The sequence below is a fragment of the Balaenoptera borealis genome (genome assembly GCF_965194805.1).
Source record: "Balaenoptera borealis genome assembly, chromosome: 3".
NCBI lineage: Eukaryota > Metazoa > Chordata > Mammalia > Artiodactyla > Balaenopteridae > Balaenoptera > Balaenoptera borealis.
In genome coordinates, this window is record NC_138866.1 from 102,865,835 (window position 1) to 102,884,821 (window position 18,987).

At 35.0% G+C, this 18,987-nt stretch overlaps 1 protein-coding gene across 1 annotated transcript in view; it reads left to right on the forward strand.

Moving 5' to 3' along the window:
• UNC13C (unc-13 homolog C) overlaps positions 1-18,987 on the forward strand; it is a 632,162-nt gene that overhangs the window by 153,663 nt on the left and 459,512 nt on the right. The window contains exons 3-4 of the mRNA XM_082388208.1: positions 13,044-13,066; positions 13,652-13,716. Coding sequence (XP_082244334.1) covers positions 13,044-13,066; positions 13,652-13,716 — 88 coding nt within the window. The remainder of the gene's footprint in view (positions 1-13,043; positions 13,067-13,651; positions 13,717-18,987) is intronic.

The following is an 18,987-nucleotide window of genomic DNA, read 5'->3' on the forward strand; positions in this document are numbered from 1 at the left end:
GAAAACTTCCTTGTTTCTCCATTGCCATAGATAATTTTTACCTCATTCGTTTTTATTGTATGAGTGTATTTATACTGTATTGACTTCCTGATTTACCCAGGTAGCTTCAAAAAAAATTTTAGCTTTGCTTGTGCAGATTCCGTGATGTGGACTTAACGTTAAATATCACGACTGCTTATGTAATTTTATCTTTATTTTCAAGTTTGGTATCCTTAGTCCCTAGCACAGTGCTTAGCACTTAGGGGGCACTTGATCAATATTTGCTGAATGAATGAATGAATGGTTATAATACCCCTGTAAGTAATTTTGGGGTTTATTTCATTCATAGTTAGTGCTGAATTTCTACTTCATTTGTACGTATTGGGAGATTGTTCTTCTTTTTGAGTTTAGATATGCTTTAAAGTTTTAAAAATTACTTTACTTACCATTTGTGTATGTTTGTAAAATTGTGGTATATGTGGATCAATTAGCAGACCATTCCATATCATCTTGTTCTGCCTTGTCCAGAGGACTGGTTTGGATTTTTTAAAACAGAAAATAAAATTCTGTTCATGTTATATGTCACTGTCTTGCTTGGAAGACTATTTGTGATTTCAAATTGCAGTTAGGGTATAAAGTCCTTAATAAGATATGTGAAGACTTTCATACTCTGAACTCCATTTATCTACCTTTTATTTCTTAGTATTTACTCTCACATTCCCATGTTTTAGTTCCTAACACTCTATACTCTTTCAAGCTTCAGTGCCTTTTAAAATTATTTTCCCTCTGCCAAGAATGTCTTCATCTGACAAAGACCCACTCATAAATAATCTCCTGTTAATTCTTTCTAAACCCCTTATCCTCTCTGGCTAGAGAGAGAGATTTCTTCTCTGTGCTCCCATATCATATCTTTCATATTTTTGACTCAATTTTTCAGGTCACCTCCTTGAACAAAGGTGTAAGATGAGTTAATAAGCATTAATCTTTCACTTAGCACCCACCCTATTGCATCCAGAATTAGAACTGAAATGTGAGCCATGCTCACAGCATTTCCTTTGCCCTGGCAGCATCTAAGGAATATTGATACATTATAAGACAGTTCACAGCATTCAATAAAAGTGTAGATAATGTGCTTTGCAGATTATGTAGCACATAGTAGGTACTCTGTACAAGTTAATGGCAACTCAACAGTCCTCTGATAACATTATAGCATTTTCTCTGAATTGTCTTCAGCTCCCATTTCATGATTCTCAGACATATATTATACATGTTGTAAAAGTGATAGATATTTTGATGTGCTGGTAAGTAAAGCAAACATATTTCCAAAGCAGATACTGAAATATTACTACCAGTGGAAGCTATATATTATCACTGAAGAATCTTAGAGCAAAGAAGTTTAACGAAACTCCTAAGCCAGGTATGACTCTAGAACTCACATTCTTTACAAACTTAGAGGTCTTTTCTACCAAATTTCCTTCCAAAGGTGTTGTGTTATGGGGTAAATTATCAAGAGCAGAAACAATTTTTACTTTTATCTTAGGAGAATGTGAAATGATTATAACTCATTTAAACATTAGATACTAATTTTAAATATTTTTGTGGTAGCTTGTGAGTAAATACACTTTGTTATAGTGAAGTTTTATTATACACACGAAAACAAAAGCATGAAATTTAGAGTTAGAGGCTTCAGATACATGCTAGTCAAACCTTAGTTCACTTATATGAGGGAAAACTGAGGGCAAAGGTGGTCACATGTTGCCTAAATCACATTCAGATTTCCTTCTCAGGGATGCTCACACAAGAACTTCTGATGGGCTTATTAAACTTACATCATGTGCACTCCTACATGCTAAAGATTTTCGTTTACTAGGTTCCCATGCAGCACGGTTGATTAGAATAGTGATGTTCACCTGATAAATATTATGTTTACAAAAATTAACTATGTTATTTTGAGACATTAAGAAACATATAGTCACAGAAATTCACTATAATCCCATTTATAGAGGAGGTTTCACTATAAGTAGATGGAGGCACCATGGGTCTATATTAAAGATATCAAGTCACTGAACTGCAAAATGACCTTGATGTGAGATGGTAGGGCTTCTAAGACAAGCAGCATTAGGAGAAGCATTATGGGGAGTATCCAGCATGTAATTCGAATTTTAACCAGAATTCAACTAAGCAAAATAGCTACATGTAGAGTAAAAGGCAATTCATCAAGGAACAAAGCCATCGTGAGAATGTGTATATTGATTACATACATATGTAACATGTATAATATAAATTTATACATATATATAATATACATACACCATTAATATTTCCTACATCTTTATATAGTCTTTAAATGCATTTATTTTAATGGTAGCAAATTATTGCATCTAGGTCATAGAACATAATTTTCAACCCACACTTCTATACTTGGCTGTGTATGTTTGTCCAGTTTTTTTGTTGTTGTTGTAAATAATGAAACAATGCAGATCCTCACACATAGATTGTTTTCAGTATTTAAAATTATTTTAGTTTGCTAGGGCTGTTGTAACAAAGCACCATGAACTGAGTGACTGAGAACAAAATAAATTGTCTCATAGTTCTGGAGGCTAGATCCAGGTGTATTGACAAGGCAGTGCTCCCTCTGAAGGCTCTAGGGATGGATCTGTCAGGCTTCTCTCATGACTTTTGGTAGGTAGGTCCTAGGCTTTGCAGTATAACTCTCATTTTTATGTGATGTTTTTCTTGTGTGTGTTTATCTGTCTCCAAATTTCTCCTTCTTATAAGGACATCAGTCATACTGGATTGTGGATCACCCTACTCCAGTATGACCTCATTTAATTATATCTGCAAGAACTCTACTCCCAAACAAGGCTATATTCTGAGGTACTGGAAGTTAAGACTTTGGCATATGGATTAACGGGGACACAATTCAGTCCATAACAAAATTAATTGCCTTAGCATCAACTTCCGAAAAAGGAATTTACCCATCAGAACAAAGTTTATTGCTAGACATCACTAAAAGGTTTCTGACAAATATAATCTTCACTGTTACCAACCCTATATCAGAGTGCCTGATTCATGATATCCTCAAAGACCTTGGTAATTATTTTCAATATCATTAAAATTAATATCATTATTCTAGACTTTGCTAATTTTATAATCATGGTTAGGCATAGTTTTAATAAACTGGTTAATTTTTTATGCTTATTGACCATTGCATTCTAATTTGTGAATTATCTAGTCACATTCTTGACCATGTATCTATTGGGGTATTAGTGTCACTTTTTACAGACATGTGAGAGTTATTTATACATTGAACAGATTAATATACATGTTTTCAGCAAAAAATATTTTTATTTTCTTGTTTTTATATACAAAAATAGTAAATGAATATAAATTTATCAAACGTTTCTCTTTGGTGTATTCTTTTACTTCTAAGTTTGAGCATATCTTCTTATTCCATAGGCTTAATAAATATACATTTTTATTTTTACTTTTTCTTACTTGAATTTGAATTACTTTAAATTTAATAATACATCTGGAACTTCATGATATATGTATGAGATACAAATGAGTATTAGAAATATTTTCCCAATAAGTAGCATTTATTTATTTATAATTTTTATTTCATATTGGAATATATTTGATTTCAATGTTGTGTTAGTTTCAGGTGTACAGCAAAGTGATTCAGTTGTACATATACATGTATCTATTCTTTTTCAAATTCTTTTTCCATTTAGGTTATTACAGAATAATGAGCAGAGATCCCTCTGCTATAAACCAGGTCCTTGTTGGTTATCTATTTTAAATATAGTAGTGTGTATTTGTGAATCCCAAACTCCCAATTTATCCCTACCCCCACCTTTCCCCTTTGGTAACCATAAGTTTGTTTTCTAAGTCTGTGAGTCTGTTTCTGTTTTGTAAGTAAGTTCAGTTGTATTATTTTTTAATTTTCTTTATATAAGAAATATCATATGATATTTGTCTTTCTCTGTCTTAGTTCAGTTAGTATGATAATCTCCAGGTCCATCCATATTGCTGCAAATGGTATTATTTCACACTTTTTAATGGCTGAGTAATAGTCCATTGTATATATGTACCACATCTTTATCCATTCATCTGTTGATGGACATTTAGGTTGTTTCCATGTCTTGGCTATTGTAAAAAAACGTTGCAGTGAACATTGGGGTGCATGTATCCTTTTGAACCATGTTTTTCTCTGGATACATGCCCAGGAGTGGGATTGCTGGATTATGTAGTAGGTCTATTTTTAGTCTTTTAAGGAACCTCCATACCGTTCTCCATAGTGGCTGCACCAATTTACATTCCCACCAACAGTATAGGAGGGTTCCCTTTTCTCCACATGCTCTTCAGCATTTATTGTTTGTAGAGTTTTTGATGATGGCCACGCTGACTGGTGTGAGATGTTATGTATCTCATTGTAATTTTGATGTTCATTTCTCTAATAATTAACAACGTTGAGCATCTTTTCATGTGCCTATTGACCATCTGCAGTCTTCTTTGGAGAAATGTCTGATTAGGTCCTCTGCCCGTTTGTTGATTGGATTTTTCTTTACTTTTCTTTCTTTTGGTAATGAGCTACATGAGCTGTTTGTAACTTTTGGAGATTAATACCTTGTCCCTCTCTTTGTTTGCAAATATTTTCTCCCATTCTGTGGGTTGTCTTTTCATTTTGTTTATGGTTTCCTTTCCTGTACAAAAGCTTTTAAGTTTAATTAGGTTCCATTTGTTTATTTTTGTTTTGATTTTCATTACTCTAGGAGACAGATCAAAAAAGATCTTGCTGCAATTTATGTCAAAGAGTGTTCTGCCTATGTTTTCTTCTAAGAGTTTTATAGTATCCAGTCTTACACTTAGGTCTTTAATCCATTTTGAGTTTATTTTCATGTATGCAGTTAGAGAATATTCTAATTTCATTTTTTTAAATGTAGCTATCCAGTTTTCACAGCACAATTTATTGAAGAGACTGTCTTCTCCATTGTATAGTCTTGCCTCCTTTGTTGTAGATTAATTGACCATAAGTGCATGGTTTAATTTCTGGGCTTTCTATCCTGTTCCATTGAACTATATTTCTGTTTTTTTGTGCCAGTACCATACTGTTTTGATGACTGTAGCTTTGTAGTATAGTATGAAGTCAGGGTGCCTGATTCCTCCAGCTCCATTTTTCTTTTTCAAGATTGCTTTTGCTATTCGGGGTCTTTTGTGTCTCTATGCAAATTTTAAGATTTTTTGTTCTAGTTCTGTGAAAAGTGCCATTGGTAATTTGATAGAGATTGCATTGAATCTGTAGGTTGCCTTGGGTAGTATAGTCATTTTGACAATATTGATTCTTTCAATCCACGGTCATGGTACATCTTTCCATTTGTTTGTGTCATCTTTGATTTTTTTCATCAGCATCTTATAGTTTTCGGAGTACAGGTCTTTTCCCTCCTTAGGTAGGTTTATTCCTAGGTATTTTATTCTTTTTAATGCAATGGTGAATGGGGTTGTTTCTTTAATTTCTCTTTCTGATCTTTCATTGTTAGTGTATAGCAATGCAACAGATTTCTGTGTATTAATTTTATATCCTGCAACTTTACCAAATTCATTGATTGGCTCTAGTAGTTTCCTGGTGGCATCTTTAGGATTATATATGTATAGTATCATGTCATCTTCATAGTATCATATCATCTGCAAACAGTGACAGTTTTACTTCTTTTCCAATTTGGATTCCTTTTATTTCTTTTTCTTCTCTGATTGGCATGGCTAGTACTTCCAAAACTATGTTGAATAAAGGTGGCAAGAGTGGATATCACTGTCTTGTTCCTGATCTTAGAGGAAATGCTTTCAGCTTTTCACCATTGAGTATGATGTTAGCTGTAGGTTTGTCATATATGGGCTTTATTATGTTGAGGTATGTTCCCTCTATATCTAGTTTCTGGAGAGTTTTCATCATAAATGAGTGTTGAATTTTGTCAAAAGCTTTTTCTGCATCTATTGAGATGATCATATGATTTTTATTCTTTAATTTGTTAATGTGGTGTATCATACTGATTCATTTATGGATATTAAAAAAATCCTTGCATCCCTGGGAAAAATCCCACTTATTCGTAGTGTGTGATCCTTTTAATGTATTGTTGCATTTGGTTTACTGGTATTTTGTTGAGGATTTTTGCATCTATGTTCATCAGTAATATTGGCCTGTAATTGTCTTTTTTGTGGTATCTTTGTCTGGTTTTGGTATCAGGGGGATGGTGGCCTCATAGAATGAGTTGGGAATATTCTTTCCTCTGCAATTTTTTGGAATAGTTTGAGAAGGATAGGCATTAACTCTTCTCTAAATGTCTGATAGAATTTGCCTGTGAAACCATCTGGTCCTGGACTTTTGTTTGTTGTGAGTTTTTTCATCACAGTTTCAATTTCAATACTTGTGATTGGCATATTCATATTTTCTCTGTCTCCCTGGTTCAGTCTTGGGAGTCTGTATCTTTCCAAGAATTTGTCCACTTCTTCCAGGTTGTTCCTTTCATTGGCATATAGTTGCTTGTAGTATTCTCTTATCATCCTTTGTGTCCGTTGTAACTTCTCCTTTTTCATTTCTAATTTTTTGGATTTGAGCCTTCTTTATCCATTTTTTTTCTTGATGAGCCTGACTAAAGGTTTATCAATGTTGTTTATCTTTTCAGAGAACCAGGTTTTAGTTTTATTGATCTTTTCTATTGTTCTTCACTATTTCAATTTTTTCTGCTGTGATCTTTATTATTTCTTTTCTTCTACTAGCTTTGTATTTTGTTGTTCCTTTTCTAGTTGCTTTAGGTGTAAGTTTAGGTTATTTATTTGAGATTTTTCTTGTTTCTTGAGGTGAGCTTGAATTGCTATGGACTTCTCTCTTAGAGCTACTTTTGCTGAGCCCCAAAGGTTTTGGATTGTCATGCTTTCATTTTCGTTTTTCTCCAGGTATTTTTTGATTTCTTTTTTGATTTCTTCAATGATCCATTTGTTGTTTGGTAGCATATTGTTTAGCCTCCATGTGTTTGTGTTTTTTTCCAGTTTTTTTCTTGTAGATGATTTCTAATCTCATTGCATTGTGGTCAGAATAGATGCTTGATATGATTTCAATTTTATTAAATTTACCTAGGCTTGATTTTGTCACCCAGCATGTGGTCAGGTCTGGAGAATGTTCCATGTGCAGTAGGGAGAATGTGTATTCTGCTGCTTTTGGATGGAATGCTCTATAAATATCAGTTAAGTCTATCTGGTCTAATGTGTCATTTAAGGCCTTTGTTTCCTTTTTGACTTTCTCCCTGTATAATCTGTCTATTGATGAAAGTGGGGTGTTAAAGTCTCCCACTATTAATGTGTTATTGTAGGTTTCTCCTTTTATGGCTGTTAGTTTTTGCCTTATATATTGTGGTGCTCCTATGTTGGGTACATATATATTTACAATTATTATATCTTCTTCTTGGATTGTTCCCTTGATCATTGTGAAGTGTCCTTCCTTGTCTCTTGTAACAGTCTTTATTTTAAAGTCTGTTTTGTATGATATGAGTATTGCTAGTCCAGCTTCCTTTTGATTTCCATTTACATAGAATACCTTATTCCATCCCTTCACTTTCAGTTGGTATGTGTCCCTAGATCTGAAGTGGGTCTCTTGTAGACAGCACATATATGGGTCTTATTTTTGTATACATTCAGCCAGTCTGTGTCTTTTGGTTGGAACATTTAATCCATTTATGTTTAAGGTAATTATCGATATGTATGTTCTTATTGCCCTTTTGTTAATAGTTTTGGTTTTGTTTTTGTAGGTCTTTTTCCTTCCCCTCCTCTTTTGTTCTCTTCTGTTGTGATTTGATGACTAACATTAGTGTTGTGTTTGGATTCCTTTTTATTTTTTGTGTATCTATTGTAGATTTTCTCTTTGTGGTTTCCATGAGGTTTTGATATAGCAGTCTGTATACAAACAAGATTGTTTTAAGTTGCTGGTCCCTTAATTTCAAATGCATTTCCAATGTCCTGCGTTTGTACTCTCCTCCTCTCACAGTTGCTGGTTTTGACTTCATATTTGTGTGTGGATGACTTCCTACCTTTACTCTATGTTTGCCTTTGCTGGTGAGCTTTTCCATTCATTATTTTCTTGTTTCTAGTTGTGGCTTTTTCTTTTTCACCTAGAGAAGTTCCTTTAGCTTTTGTTGCAAAGCTGTTCTGGTGGTGCTGAATTCTTTTAGCTTTTTCTTGTCTATAAAGCTTTTGAGTTCTCCATCACATCTGAATGAGAGCATTACTTGGTAGAGTATTCTTGGTTGTAGGTTCTTCCCTTTCATCACTTTACATATATTGTGCCACTCCCTTCTGGCCTGTAGAGTTTCTGCTGAAAATTCAGCTGGTAACCTTATGGGAATTCCCTGTATGTTATTTTTGCTTTTCCCTTGTTGCTATTAATATTTTCTTTGTCTTTAATTTTTGTCAACTTGATTACTATGTCTCTTGACATGTTCCTCCTTGGGTTTTTCCTGCTTGGGACTCTCTGCACTTCCTGGACTTGGATGACTGCTTCGTTTCCCACGATAGGGGAGTTTTCAGCTATTAACTCTTCATATATTTTCTCAGATCCTTTCTCTCTGTCTTCTCCTTCTAGGACCTCCATACTGAGAATGTTGGTGTATTTAATGTTGTCCCAGAGGTCTCTTAGACTGTCCTCATTTCTTTTCATTCTTTTTTCTTTATTCTGTTCTGCAGCAGTAATCTCCACCATTCTGTCTTCCAGTTCGCTTATCCATTCTTGTGATTCATGTATTCTGATATTGATTGCTTCTGGTGTATTTTTATTCCAGTTATTGTACTGTTCATCTCTGTTTGTTCTGTAGATCTTCTTGCTCTTTTTTAAACATTTCTTGTACCTTCTCTGTCTGTGCCTCCATTCTTTTTCCAAGATTTTAGATCATCTTTACTATCATTACTCTGAATTCTTTTTCAGGTAGATTACCTATCTCCAGTTCACTTAGTAGTTCTTCTGGGGTTTTATCTTGTTCGTTCATCTGGCGCACATTCCTCTGCTGTCTCATTTTGTCTAACTTTCTGTGTTTGCCGTTTCTGTTGCTCAGGAGGCAGGGTTTTAGTTCTTCTTGCTTCTGCTGTCTGTCCCCTGATGGATAATGCTGGTGTAAGGGGCTTATGCCAGCTTCCTGGTGGGAGGGACTGGTTCTTGCCCACTGGTTACTAGAGCTTGGTCTTATCCCTCTGGTGAGCAGGGCCATGTGAAGTGGTGTGTTTATTGGGAAGCTGTGGGCTCAGGATGACTTTAGGCCGCCTGTCTGCAGATGGGTGGGGCTGTGTTCCCACCCTGTTGGTTGTTTGGCCTGAGGTGTTTCAGCACTGGATCGTACAGGCCATTGGGTGGGGCCAGGTCTTGTGGGAAAATGGTGACCTACAGGAGGGCTCTTGCCAATGAGTGTTCTCTAGAACTACAGCCTCCATTATCTTTTCCCCTGAAGTGAGCCACAGCTTCCCCCTGCCTCTGCAGGAGACCCTCCAATACCAGCAAGTAGGTCTGGCCCAGGCTCTTATGAGGTCATTGCTTTTTCCCCTGCGTCCGGGTGTGCACAAGACCTTGTGTGCAACATCCAAGAGTGGAGTTTCTGTTTCTCCCATTCCCGTGGAATTCCTGTGATCAGAACCCCACTGACCTTCAAAGCCAGATGCTCTGGGGACTCCTCCTGATGCAAGACTCTCATGATGGGGTGCCTGATGTGGGGATCAGAACTTTCACTCCTCTGGGATAACTTCTGTCATATAATTGTTTTCCAGTTTGTGGGTCACCCACCTGGCAGGTATGTGATTTGATTTTATCATGATTGTGCTTCTCCTAGTGTCTCATTTGGCGTCTTCTTTGTCTTTGGATATCTTTATTGGTAGTTTCCAGTGTTTTCTTGTCAATGGTTGTTCAGCAGTCAGTTGTGATTTTGGTGTTTTGGTGAGAGGGGGTGAGCTCAAGTCCTTCTACTCTGCCATCTTGTCTCTGCCCCCATAAGCATCATTTATTAACTAATGTTTCTCATTTTCTTTGATAATAATATGTCCTTTCTTATTCACTAAGTTCTTAAGTATAAGGGTATATTACTTTGGTATATTTTGTGTTTCACTGATCTTCTATTATTTTGCCACAACCATAATATTTTAGCTATTATAGACTTTTAATATTTGTGTAATCTGTCCTCATTAATCTCCTTTAAAACAATATTACATGTTTTTACTTGTTTGTTGACCTAGTTATACTTAGAATAATTTCAAGTTACAACAACTTGCCATTAGGATTTTAACTGTTAAATCTATAAATCTGTTAGAAAGTAATTCATCCTCCCTATACAGAAAGATGAAATAATAGTTTTCTTTATATGGATTTTTAAATACTTCAATAAAGTTGCATAGCTCATGTAAGGTTGTACATTCACTGCTTAGCAAACATTTATTAGTCATCTCCTGGTATTTCAGGAATATAATGGAAGTTGACAAAAAGATTAAATAAACTATCATTGAGACACTTTTTTAGAAGGATTTCAGATAAGGAAATTGGAAAATTTTGAGGGTTATCCAAGAGGAATACACAGTGTGCAGTGCTCATATATAAAGACCATGAATCACTGAAAAGTGACAAGATTCCAGGAGAGGGGGTTATGCTTCAGCTGAGTTTTGGAGGCTGACAGGCAGTTAGCTGGATGAAGAAAGCGATAACTTGTTTTAGGGGGAGGAAACTGAAAATGCAAAGGCACACATTTAAAAGACATGTCATGGAAACTAAATGGCAAGAATTTAATTGTGGCCAAAGTGTAGGATGTGAATGAGGACTGGTGAGCCATGAATTTCCAGTATATATAGATCTAATTTTCTCAAATGGGCATTGGGTGACATTGGTGGGTTTTAAAAAGGGAAGTGACATCATATTTGTATTTCAGAAATGTTTCAAATGGGGACAAGAAAGGAGTCAAAGTGAATAACAAAGATTCACTGATAATTAATAAAAATATGTATTCAATGAAAGAATGAATGAACATTGAATGAATCAATGAATGAAAAGTTAATGTATTACCACATTTAGCAGCTGAAAAATAACAACTTTGGTAAGATTACCTTTATATAGTCAAGTGGTTGCTATAAAAGCCAGTTAGAATGGAAGACTATGTCACAGTACTGGATATTTGAAATGAGATCTAATGTCATTGTATTCCAAACTAGTTATTGCTAGTTAGTAGGAAATAACTTAATGTTGTTATTTGATGTGTTGGTTATATATTCACTTTGCCACCTATTTTATTATCCTAATAGTTTTCCAGGTGGTTTGGTTTGGCTTGTTTTCAGGGTATAATACTGTAATTCCTGAAAAATAGTAACTCTGTATTTTACGTTTCAACATTTGTGTTGTTTATTTCTGTTTTAATATATTGGTCAGAATTTCTGGAATGAAGTTAGAATATGGTAGTGAACATTTTTGTTTTGCTTTTAATAACAGGGATGCCCTAATATTTTACACTTAAGTTGATTCTGAAAAAATCAACAGGCAGCCTGTCTGAAACATCTGAAAGATGTTTTTAGCATTTTAAACTTAAGACTTATTCCAATCCTATTTTAAATAGGTTAAAAATTATTTGGAAGATTTTGAAATTTTATCTAATAACTTCTGTGTTCCTGTTGAAATGCAGATATGTATTTTATGACCAGTTAATATGTCATGTTAAATTTGTCAGTGATTTTAAATCATGCTTATGAAAAAAATCTTCATGGCTATGATATATTATTCTTCTGATACTGTGCTGAATTTTATTTTCTGTATTTTGTGAAGTATTTAAAAGTATTTATGGCCATAAATAAGATTTGCTTTTTTACTCTATATTGTGCCTTACCCTGTTTTATATTCAAAGATAGAACCCTGGGATATTGTAAAATCTTAAATATTGCACAAAAATATTTAGTTATGTTAACCAGTTCATACTTAATGAGTCAAGAAAACAAATATATTTCAGATTTTTATCAATAAAGGTCATCATTGAGTTACATGACCTCAGGGAAATCTTTCTGTCTCTGGGGCTCATCTATAAAAATAAGGGGATTGGACTACATGAACTGCAAAGTCATGCCAGCTCTAGCTTTCTGCAAACTTGTATTCATAGAGAAATCTCTCTAGCTTTATGCTAAAAAGCAGTAACACTATGTAAGGTAGAAATGGACCATGCTATGATGACCCTTACAGATTTAGACTTGAGTTTCAAAAAGAAAAAAAAAAAAAGCACTAGTCCATTGTTCATCTACTTGGGCCCATGAGCAGTTGAAAGTGATAAATGTTGACCTTGTGATTTGTCTTAAGTTGCACTGGAGAACTGTGGATCAACCACCCCTCACTGTTTTGTTCAATTCACCAGAAACATTGGATCCAAAGGGCAACAGGTGGGGGATCAGAAGCCCTGGGTTTGTGTCCCACTCTGTCATTTACTAGTTTGGGGATCCTAAGTCATTTAACCCCTTAAGGCAAGTTTTCTTATTTGCAAGATGAAATATACTTAATTAATCTTTTAGTTCTGAAGTTCTATGAGAAGCCATAAATAATCCCTCAATAAAACATCTTTAGTTTATATAGTCACCTGGGGTTTACTTTCATATGTATTGATCTTAATTGATCCTCTCCACAACGTTTGGAGGCAAAAAGCAAAGTATTAGTGACTTGATTTCAGAGTTAGGTCTAGACTCCAGACTCCAGAGAATTTGGTAATTTGCCCAGTGTGCTTAGTAAATGGCAGAGCCCCAGCTGGAGCCTAGGCATTCTGATACTTCAACTGTTCTTTTCTTTTTATGACACACTGTCTTTCATTAAGTCCTGTAATCACCCTTTTATACTTTTCAAGCATTCTGGCACATTTTCCGGTTCTTTAAATTGTGAGGACCAACTATCCTTCTTCCCTTGGGGTTCATTTATGATTTTTAAACTATATAACACTAACACTTTGTTCATGTATATGTTTAAATGATTTCTTGAAAAGTACTCCATCTAACATTTATTCCTTCTTTTCCTGATTCTCTTTCAGATAGCAGTTCTGTGGATGAAAAGGTTTAAATCATACTTTTTCTTCCCTCCTGAGGGATTTTGTCTTTTGTCCATGTTTGTTTGTGACATATTAGACCTGTTTTGGTTCTTCTGTTTTAGTTGTCAACTGTGCATGTTATCCCAGCTTTCCATTCTTTGGTTGTCCTTTAAGTGTGCCCCAATCTGTTGCATTTATGAAGAGGTTACACCTTGCCAGCTTCGCTTACTTTAGCTTACACTTGCCAACCTAGGGGTCTGCTACGGTCAAACTCAGCATCTGTTTTTAAGTCTGGCGAATCATGATCTCTCTGACTGATTCATGATCTTCACTGCACATACCAAGTTTTAAGGGCAAATAGTATTTGGAATATGATATTTTCCTCGACTCTGCCAGTGCTTTTGTCTGAATGCTGACAGCTAATTTCAAAACCTCCACTCACAAAAACACAGTAGCTTTGACTTGAAGCTGACCCTGCTTAGCATCTGTCATACTAGGTGTTACATGTCTAGTGCAGTTGATGCGTGTTCCAAATTCATGTATACACAGCTATAGGATGCTAAAAACCTCTTTCTTTTGTTTTGTTTTGTTTTTCTCCATTTTCGTTTAAGGCTCGAATAGTAAGTGGCAATGGTTTGGATGCTTCCAAATTCTCTGCACTACAGGCGTTTGGTGGGTAAGTACATTCATAACCTTTCTAATTCATTCCATTCATCAGTGGTTCTCAGTGGTGGTCTCAACATATGTATTTTGAGTGCAGAATGTTGCATGATGATATAACTAGCTTGCCTTGCTGTTGCTTTCTTTTCACAGTAAAATAGCTTTTATAGTGTTTTTAAAAAAGTAATATATAGATTTGTGTATATTTATGTTTAATTATATATACATGTATCTATATATAAAGAACAAAGTTGAAATCACCTAGCCAGAATAAACATTAACACGATCATTCCATACACAAAACATAACCGTATAATTTTACATTACTGAGTTCATGTTAATAAAATTAATAGTGTTTTGATCTGCTTGCTTGCACTTTACGATATGTGCATGAACATTTTTTTTATGTCAATAAGTGAATGAATGTAATCTTCACCATTATTTTTTATAGTTCCATTTAATGAGTGTATAAAGTATTTAAGATGTAATCACAAAATAATGTATTAATTATATTTTCTATGTAAGATACTCAAACAGCAAAGGATCTCCTTTAATGCCCCTAATGACACATTGGTATCAGTTTGGCATGTGTGTTGTTAGGCCTTTTTCTGTGTGCTTGCAAACATATATGTTCTATAAGTTCATATAGAATAGTAGTTTTGTTTGTCTCTGTGTGTTGAACATAAATTAGGCCATTCTATATGTAAATAAAGAAGCACTAATTTAGTGCTGACATAATAGCAGATATCATTATAGTTGTTTCATATATAATGACTCATTTGTTCCTTACAGTAGCCCTGTGAGGTAAGTACTGTTTTGACCTCCATTTTACACATGAGGAAACTGATGTATAAAGTAGTTAAAAATAAAGAAAGAAAGAAAAGCAACCAAAACCAAACCTTTCTCTTCATACAGCTAGTAAGTAGCAAAGTCAGTATTCAAAGTTAGTCTAGTTCCACAGTCTGTGATCTTAATTACTATGCTATATTTCATCTGCAGCTTGTGGGTTTCTTTTTCCTTACCTTTTCTTTTTTACTATTTGACAACATACCTTGGAAAACTTTCCACTTCATTATTCATAAGTGATGTAAATATTTCAAAACATTTATGTAATGTTTGTTCATTCTTCTATTAATGAATTTTCCAGAATATTTCTGTGTCATTATTGTAAATGATACTAGAACAAACATATAATCAATTTTCGAAGTGTAATGTGTGGACCAAAGCTTATGCACAGGATAGATAGTTAAATTGTTATATAAGTGTTGAAATTTGAACACACTTGTGTACAATAGAAATAGAAGCAAAATTTAGATATATGGTTTAGGGTTTTTTGGAGGGGCAAATAAATAGTCTCACGGTTATGTTTTATAATATTCTCATCCTCTTCAAATGAATTTTGTTAAATAACATCCACATGCTATCTTCTTTAAATTAAACATATGAAAATTTTTAAGCTTCAAATGTAAGGGTCCTGAATAATAACATAATTTTTACTGAGATTTTTCAAATAAGTAACTAAGATATTATTTATGTATACAAACATTTCAGTGTCCTTTAAATATGTGAAGAATTATATTCACATTTGTAATGTCACAATAATTTAAATATGTTATAAAAACGAACTGTGGCAAAAGTTCACTATGGATTATCTATAGAAAATTCAGGTAATAAATGGATTACTCTCTCCCCACTACCCCACATATACTGTCTTTAAGTTTACACAAAAATGATACTGTGACAAAACTAATAAAATGTTTATTTTAGAAAATAAGTTGAATTCCAATTTAAATTTTAAAACAATTTGTATGCCATAGTCTTAGAGGCTTATCTGAGTTTATGAGCTTACAGTTCTTTCAATTCCTAACTTCCTGTGGCATCCATCACTTGAAAACAACTTGCTTTCTTAACTCATGTCTGAATATGGACTTTTATCATTGTCAGAACAATAGAGTTAATCTACATCCATGTTTTTGTTAAGTGTATGCTGTGTAAATGTCTAGCTACAATAGGTCATCTTTTCATTTCAATTCTTTAGATCCTTTCCACATTATTTTTCCAGAAATTTCCTATTTCAAGGACTTAGCAAGGGATTTTGGAATTATGATGGTATGGGAAAGGGGTGATAATTTTTAGTCTTCAAGAGAATTTGCTGTTATCTGAAGGCAAGTTCCTCTTGAAGAACCTGAAGAGTACCTTTAAATGCAAGCTTTCAGTCACAGCCTATTCCAGAAATATTTGTTTATTTTACTTTCCCTATCAATATTTAAATATATATATTTTAGTAGAGTAAAATATTGCTGTAATCCTCAATATTAAAATTTCTGTTGTCCTGGGAAACTGACACTGGAGAAGACTTTGAAAATAGGGAGTCATTGCTGCTTCAGGGCAAGGCTACTATATCCTTCACCTCTCTACCTTCAGCATCCCTAATGAGTTCAGAACCAAACCACATCCATCCTTCCCTCTCACTTCTCAAGTGTCAATAAAAGCACAATCTATACACACTGAAACCAGACAATGGAATTAACAGTGCTGCTGATCTCTGCTCATTCTCTGTACATGTCCTGTAAGTGTTGCTGGAAAATACATGCCAAACTTTATTTTTCCTATCTGTTACAATAAAAATTCAGACAGCTTCTTGGAAAAGAACTGAGAGGAAGAGAGAAAAGATGCACAGAAAAAGAGAAGGCTGGAAGGATGCTTGTTTCAGTGAAATCATTACATTTAACGTTTAACATCTCAGTGCTTTGATAAGAGTTTGGTAACTTTTGTCATATACGTAAGCTGAGAGTCATACCAAGATGACAGACGTACAAGGGCTTTTGGGGGAGAAACAGCTCAGATAAAGTGGAGAGACAGACAACAGGAGTAGGCAAGAAGTGCCTTGGACCATGATATAGGTCTGATACCTGGGGAAAGGGGGAGGAGAAAGAAGGAGGGCTAGGTATGAAAAGCCTTAAACTGACTGCAATGAAACTGCCATGAGACTGCAATAAAGTGTCAGTCGGACCAATGGGGAGCGCTAGAGATGAGGCTCTCTGTTAGAGGAGTCCCACCTTGAGCATACAGGGGCAGCTCCTTACCCTCACCACGTTCACTCACTGAACGCTGGCAGCAGCTTGGGCAGAGTCTGGCCTCAAGTGAATGCTGCAGTTCATTCTGGAGGTGTGGTTACTGAGGGCTGACATCCAACTGTTCCTAGATTTTCTCTGAGGAATATCTGAGTGATACATGCCCGTGGCTACCCAGCCTCTGACATTTTGATGTCTTTAAATGTCAGTTTGATGACACAGAGATTGACAAATAGCAAAAGAAAAGCTTCTGTTTTGACCTCCCTTTCAAATAGGTAAAATAGCAAAAGAAAAAAAAAATACATGAAATAAGTGCTGAGATGTCCAAGGTTGTTCAATGATTGCCATGAACAAATAACTTTGTGAATGTGAATAAGTCAATCATTAGCCAAAGTTCTGAACAATTCCTTTGTTTTTAAGTTTACCTTGATTAAAATCATGGTTTTTGTTGTAGTTGTTACACCTGACATGAGTTAGGTGGTACAGTATATGGATACAGCAGGTTTAATATACTCTTGATATTTGTCATAGTTCTGACATTGCTTTTATAGTCTCTATAAACTTTAGGATGTCATATTCTGTCTTCACGCCACCTTCCCTGCTGCTAGTCTTTTTTTTTTTTTTTGCCCATTTTTATTTTTATTTTTTTAACATCTTTATTAGAGTATAATTGCTTTACAATGGTGTGTTAGTTTCTGCTTTATAACAAAGTGAATCAGTTATACATATACATATATTCCCATATCTCTTCCCTCTTGTATCTCCCTCCCTCCCACCCTCCCTATCCCACCCCTCTAGGTGGTCACAAAGCACCGAGCTGATCTCCCTGTGCTTTGCGGCTGCTTCCCACTAGCTATCTGTTTTACATTTGGTAGTGTATATATGTCCATGCCACTCTCTCACTTCGTCCCAGCTTACCCTTCCCCCTCCCCGTGTCCTCAAGTCCATTCTCTAGTAGGTCTGCATCTTTATCTTTATTCCCATCTTGCCCCTAGGTTCTTCATAACCTTTTTTTTTTTTTTTTTTTTTTTTTAAGATTCCATATATATGTGTTAGCATACGGTATTTGTTTTTCTCTTTCTGACTTCACTCTGTGTGACGGATAGGCAGAACACTCCATGACGTAAATCACAGCAAGATCCTTTTTGACCCACCTCCTAGAGAAATGGAAATAAAACCAAAAATAAACAAATGGGACCGCTGCTAGTCTTGATCTCCATGTTTTGTCAGGGCATGAAATCAGTCACTTAACATGGAAGCTAAGATTGTTCTTACTCTTAAGGGGCTCTTAACCCATCTGTTCTCATAGCAGCAGTCTTTTCTCTGGTAGCTGAAAACTTTTTGTTTGTTCCTATCTAGCCCATAAATTAAAATTTTCCCTGTCCCCTCAGGTAATTTCCTTACTTCTAAAGGAAAGGGCCAGAAATTCTCCGAAGCCTAGATCATGGCTCTTTCCAGAGCTATAAACCTTTCCCTGGGTCAATGGTTCATTGTACATTAAACATTCTTATATTCTCTGAACCAGGTTTGCCAAGTACCAAGAAAATGACAGCCCCGGTGTAAGTTTGCTTCACTCACAGTAGCAGGTCACTCTTTGGAGAAAAATGGAAGCTTTTTCTTTGACTTTCTGATTAGTGTTTTCACGGAAGAACTCCTTTTCTCGCCAGGGGCTTTGGTAGAGGAGTTCACTATAGATTTAGAGAGAAGTGAGTTAGGATTAGGACTGTTAATTGTTATAAGGGTTATCAGATGCAAACAGGATCTACTTTCACAATTCATAATTGTACAGCAATTCAATCACCATTACTGTACTTTTTTCAACTTATTCAGATGGCCATCAGTCTAGTTTTAATCCTCAATACCTTTTACCTAGGCAGTTGCAAGCTTATCTTCTACCTGATCTTCCTGCATCAATTTATTCCTCCATGTTAAGTCCAATCTATACACTGTTAAAGGTTAATCTCCTTAAAGCACAGTCCTTTTCTACTTAAATGTGTCTAATGACTCCTCATTTCTGCAATGTAAAGTATGGCTTTTTGTGCATGGCTTTGAATATACTTCTTGATTTCTATTTCTCTCTTTGTACAAAAGAGAAATATTATCTACCTTATCTGTGTTCTTGTTTGTGTCATTCCTATGGCACATATTAATTTCTTAAATTGCATAACCTTAACAAGATTCATATCCTTGATGACTTGATTTTAAGCTCTTTA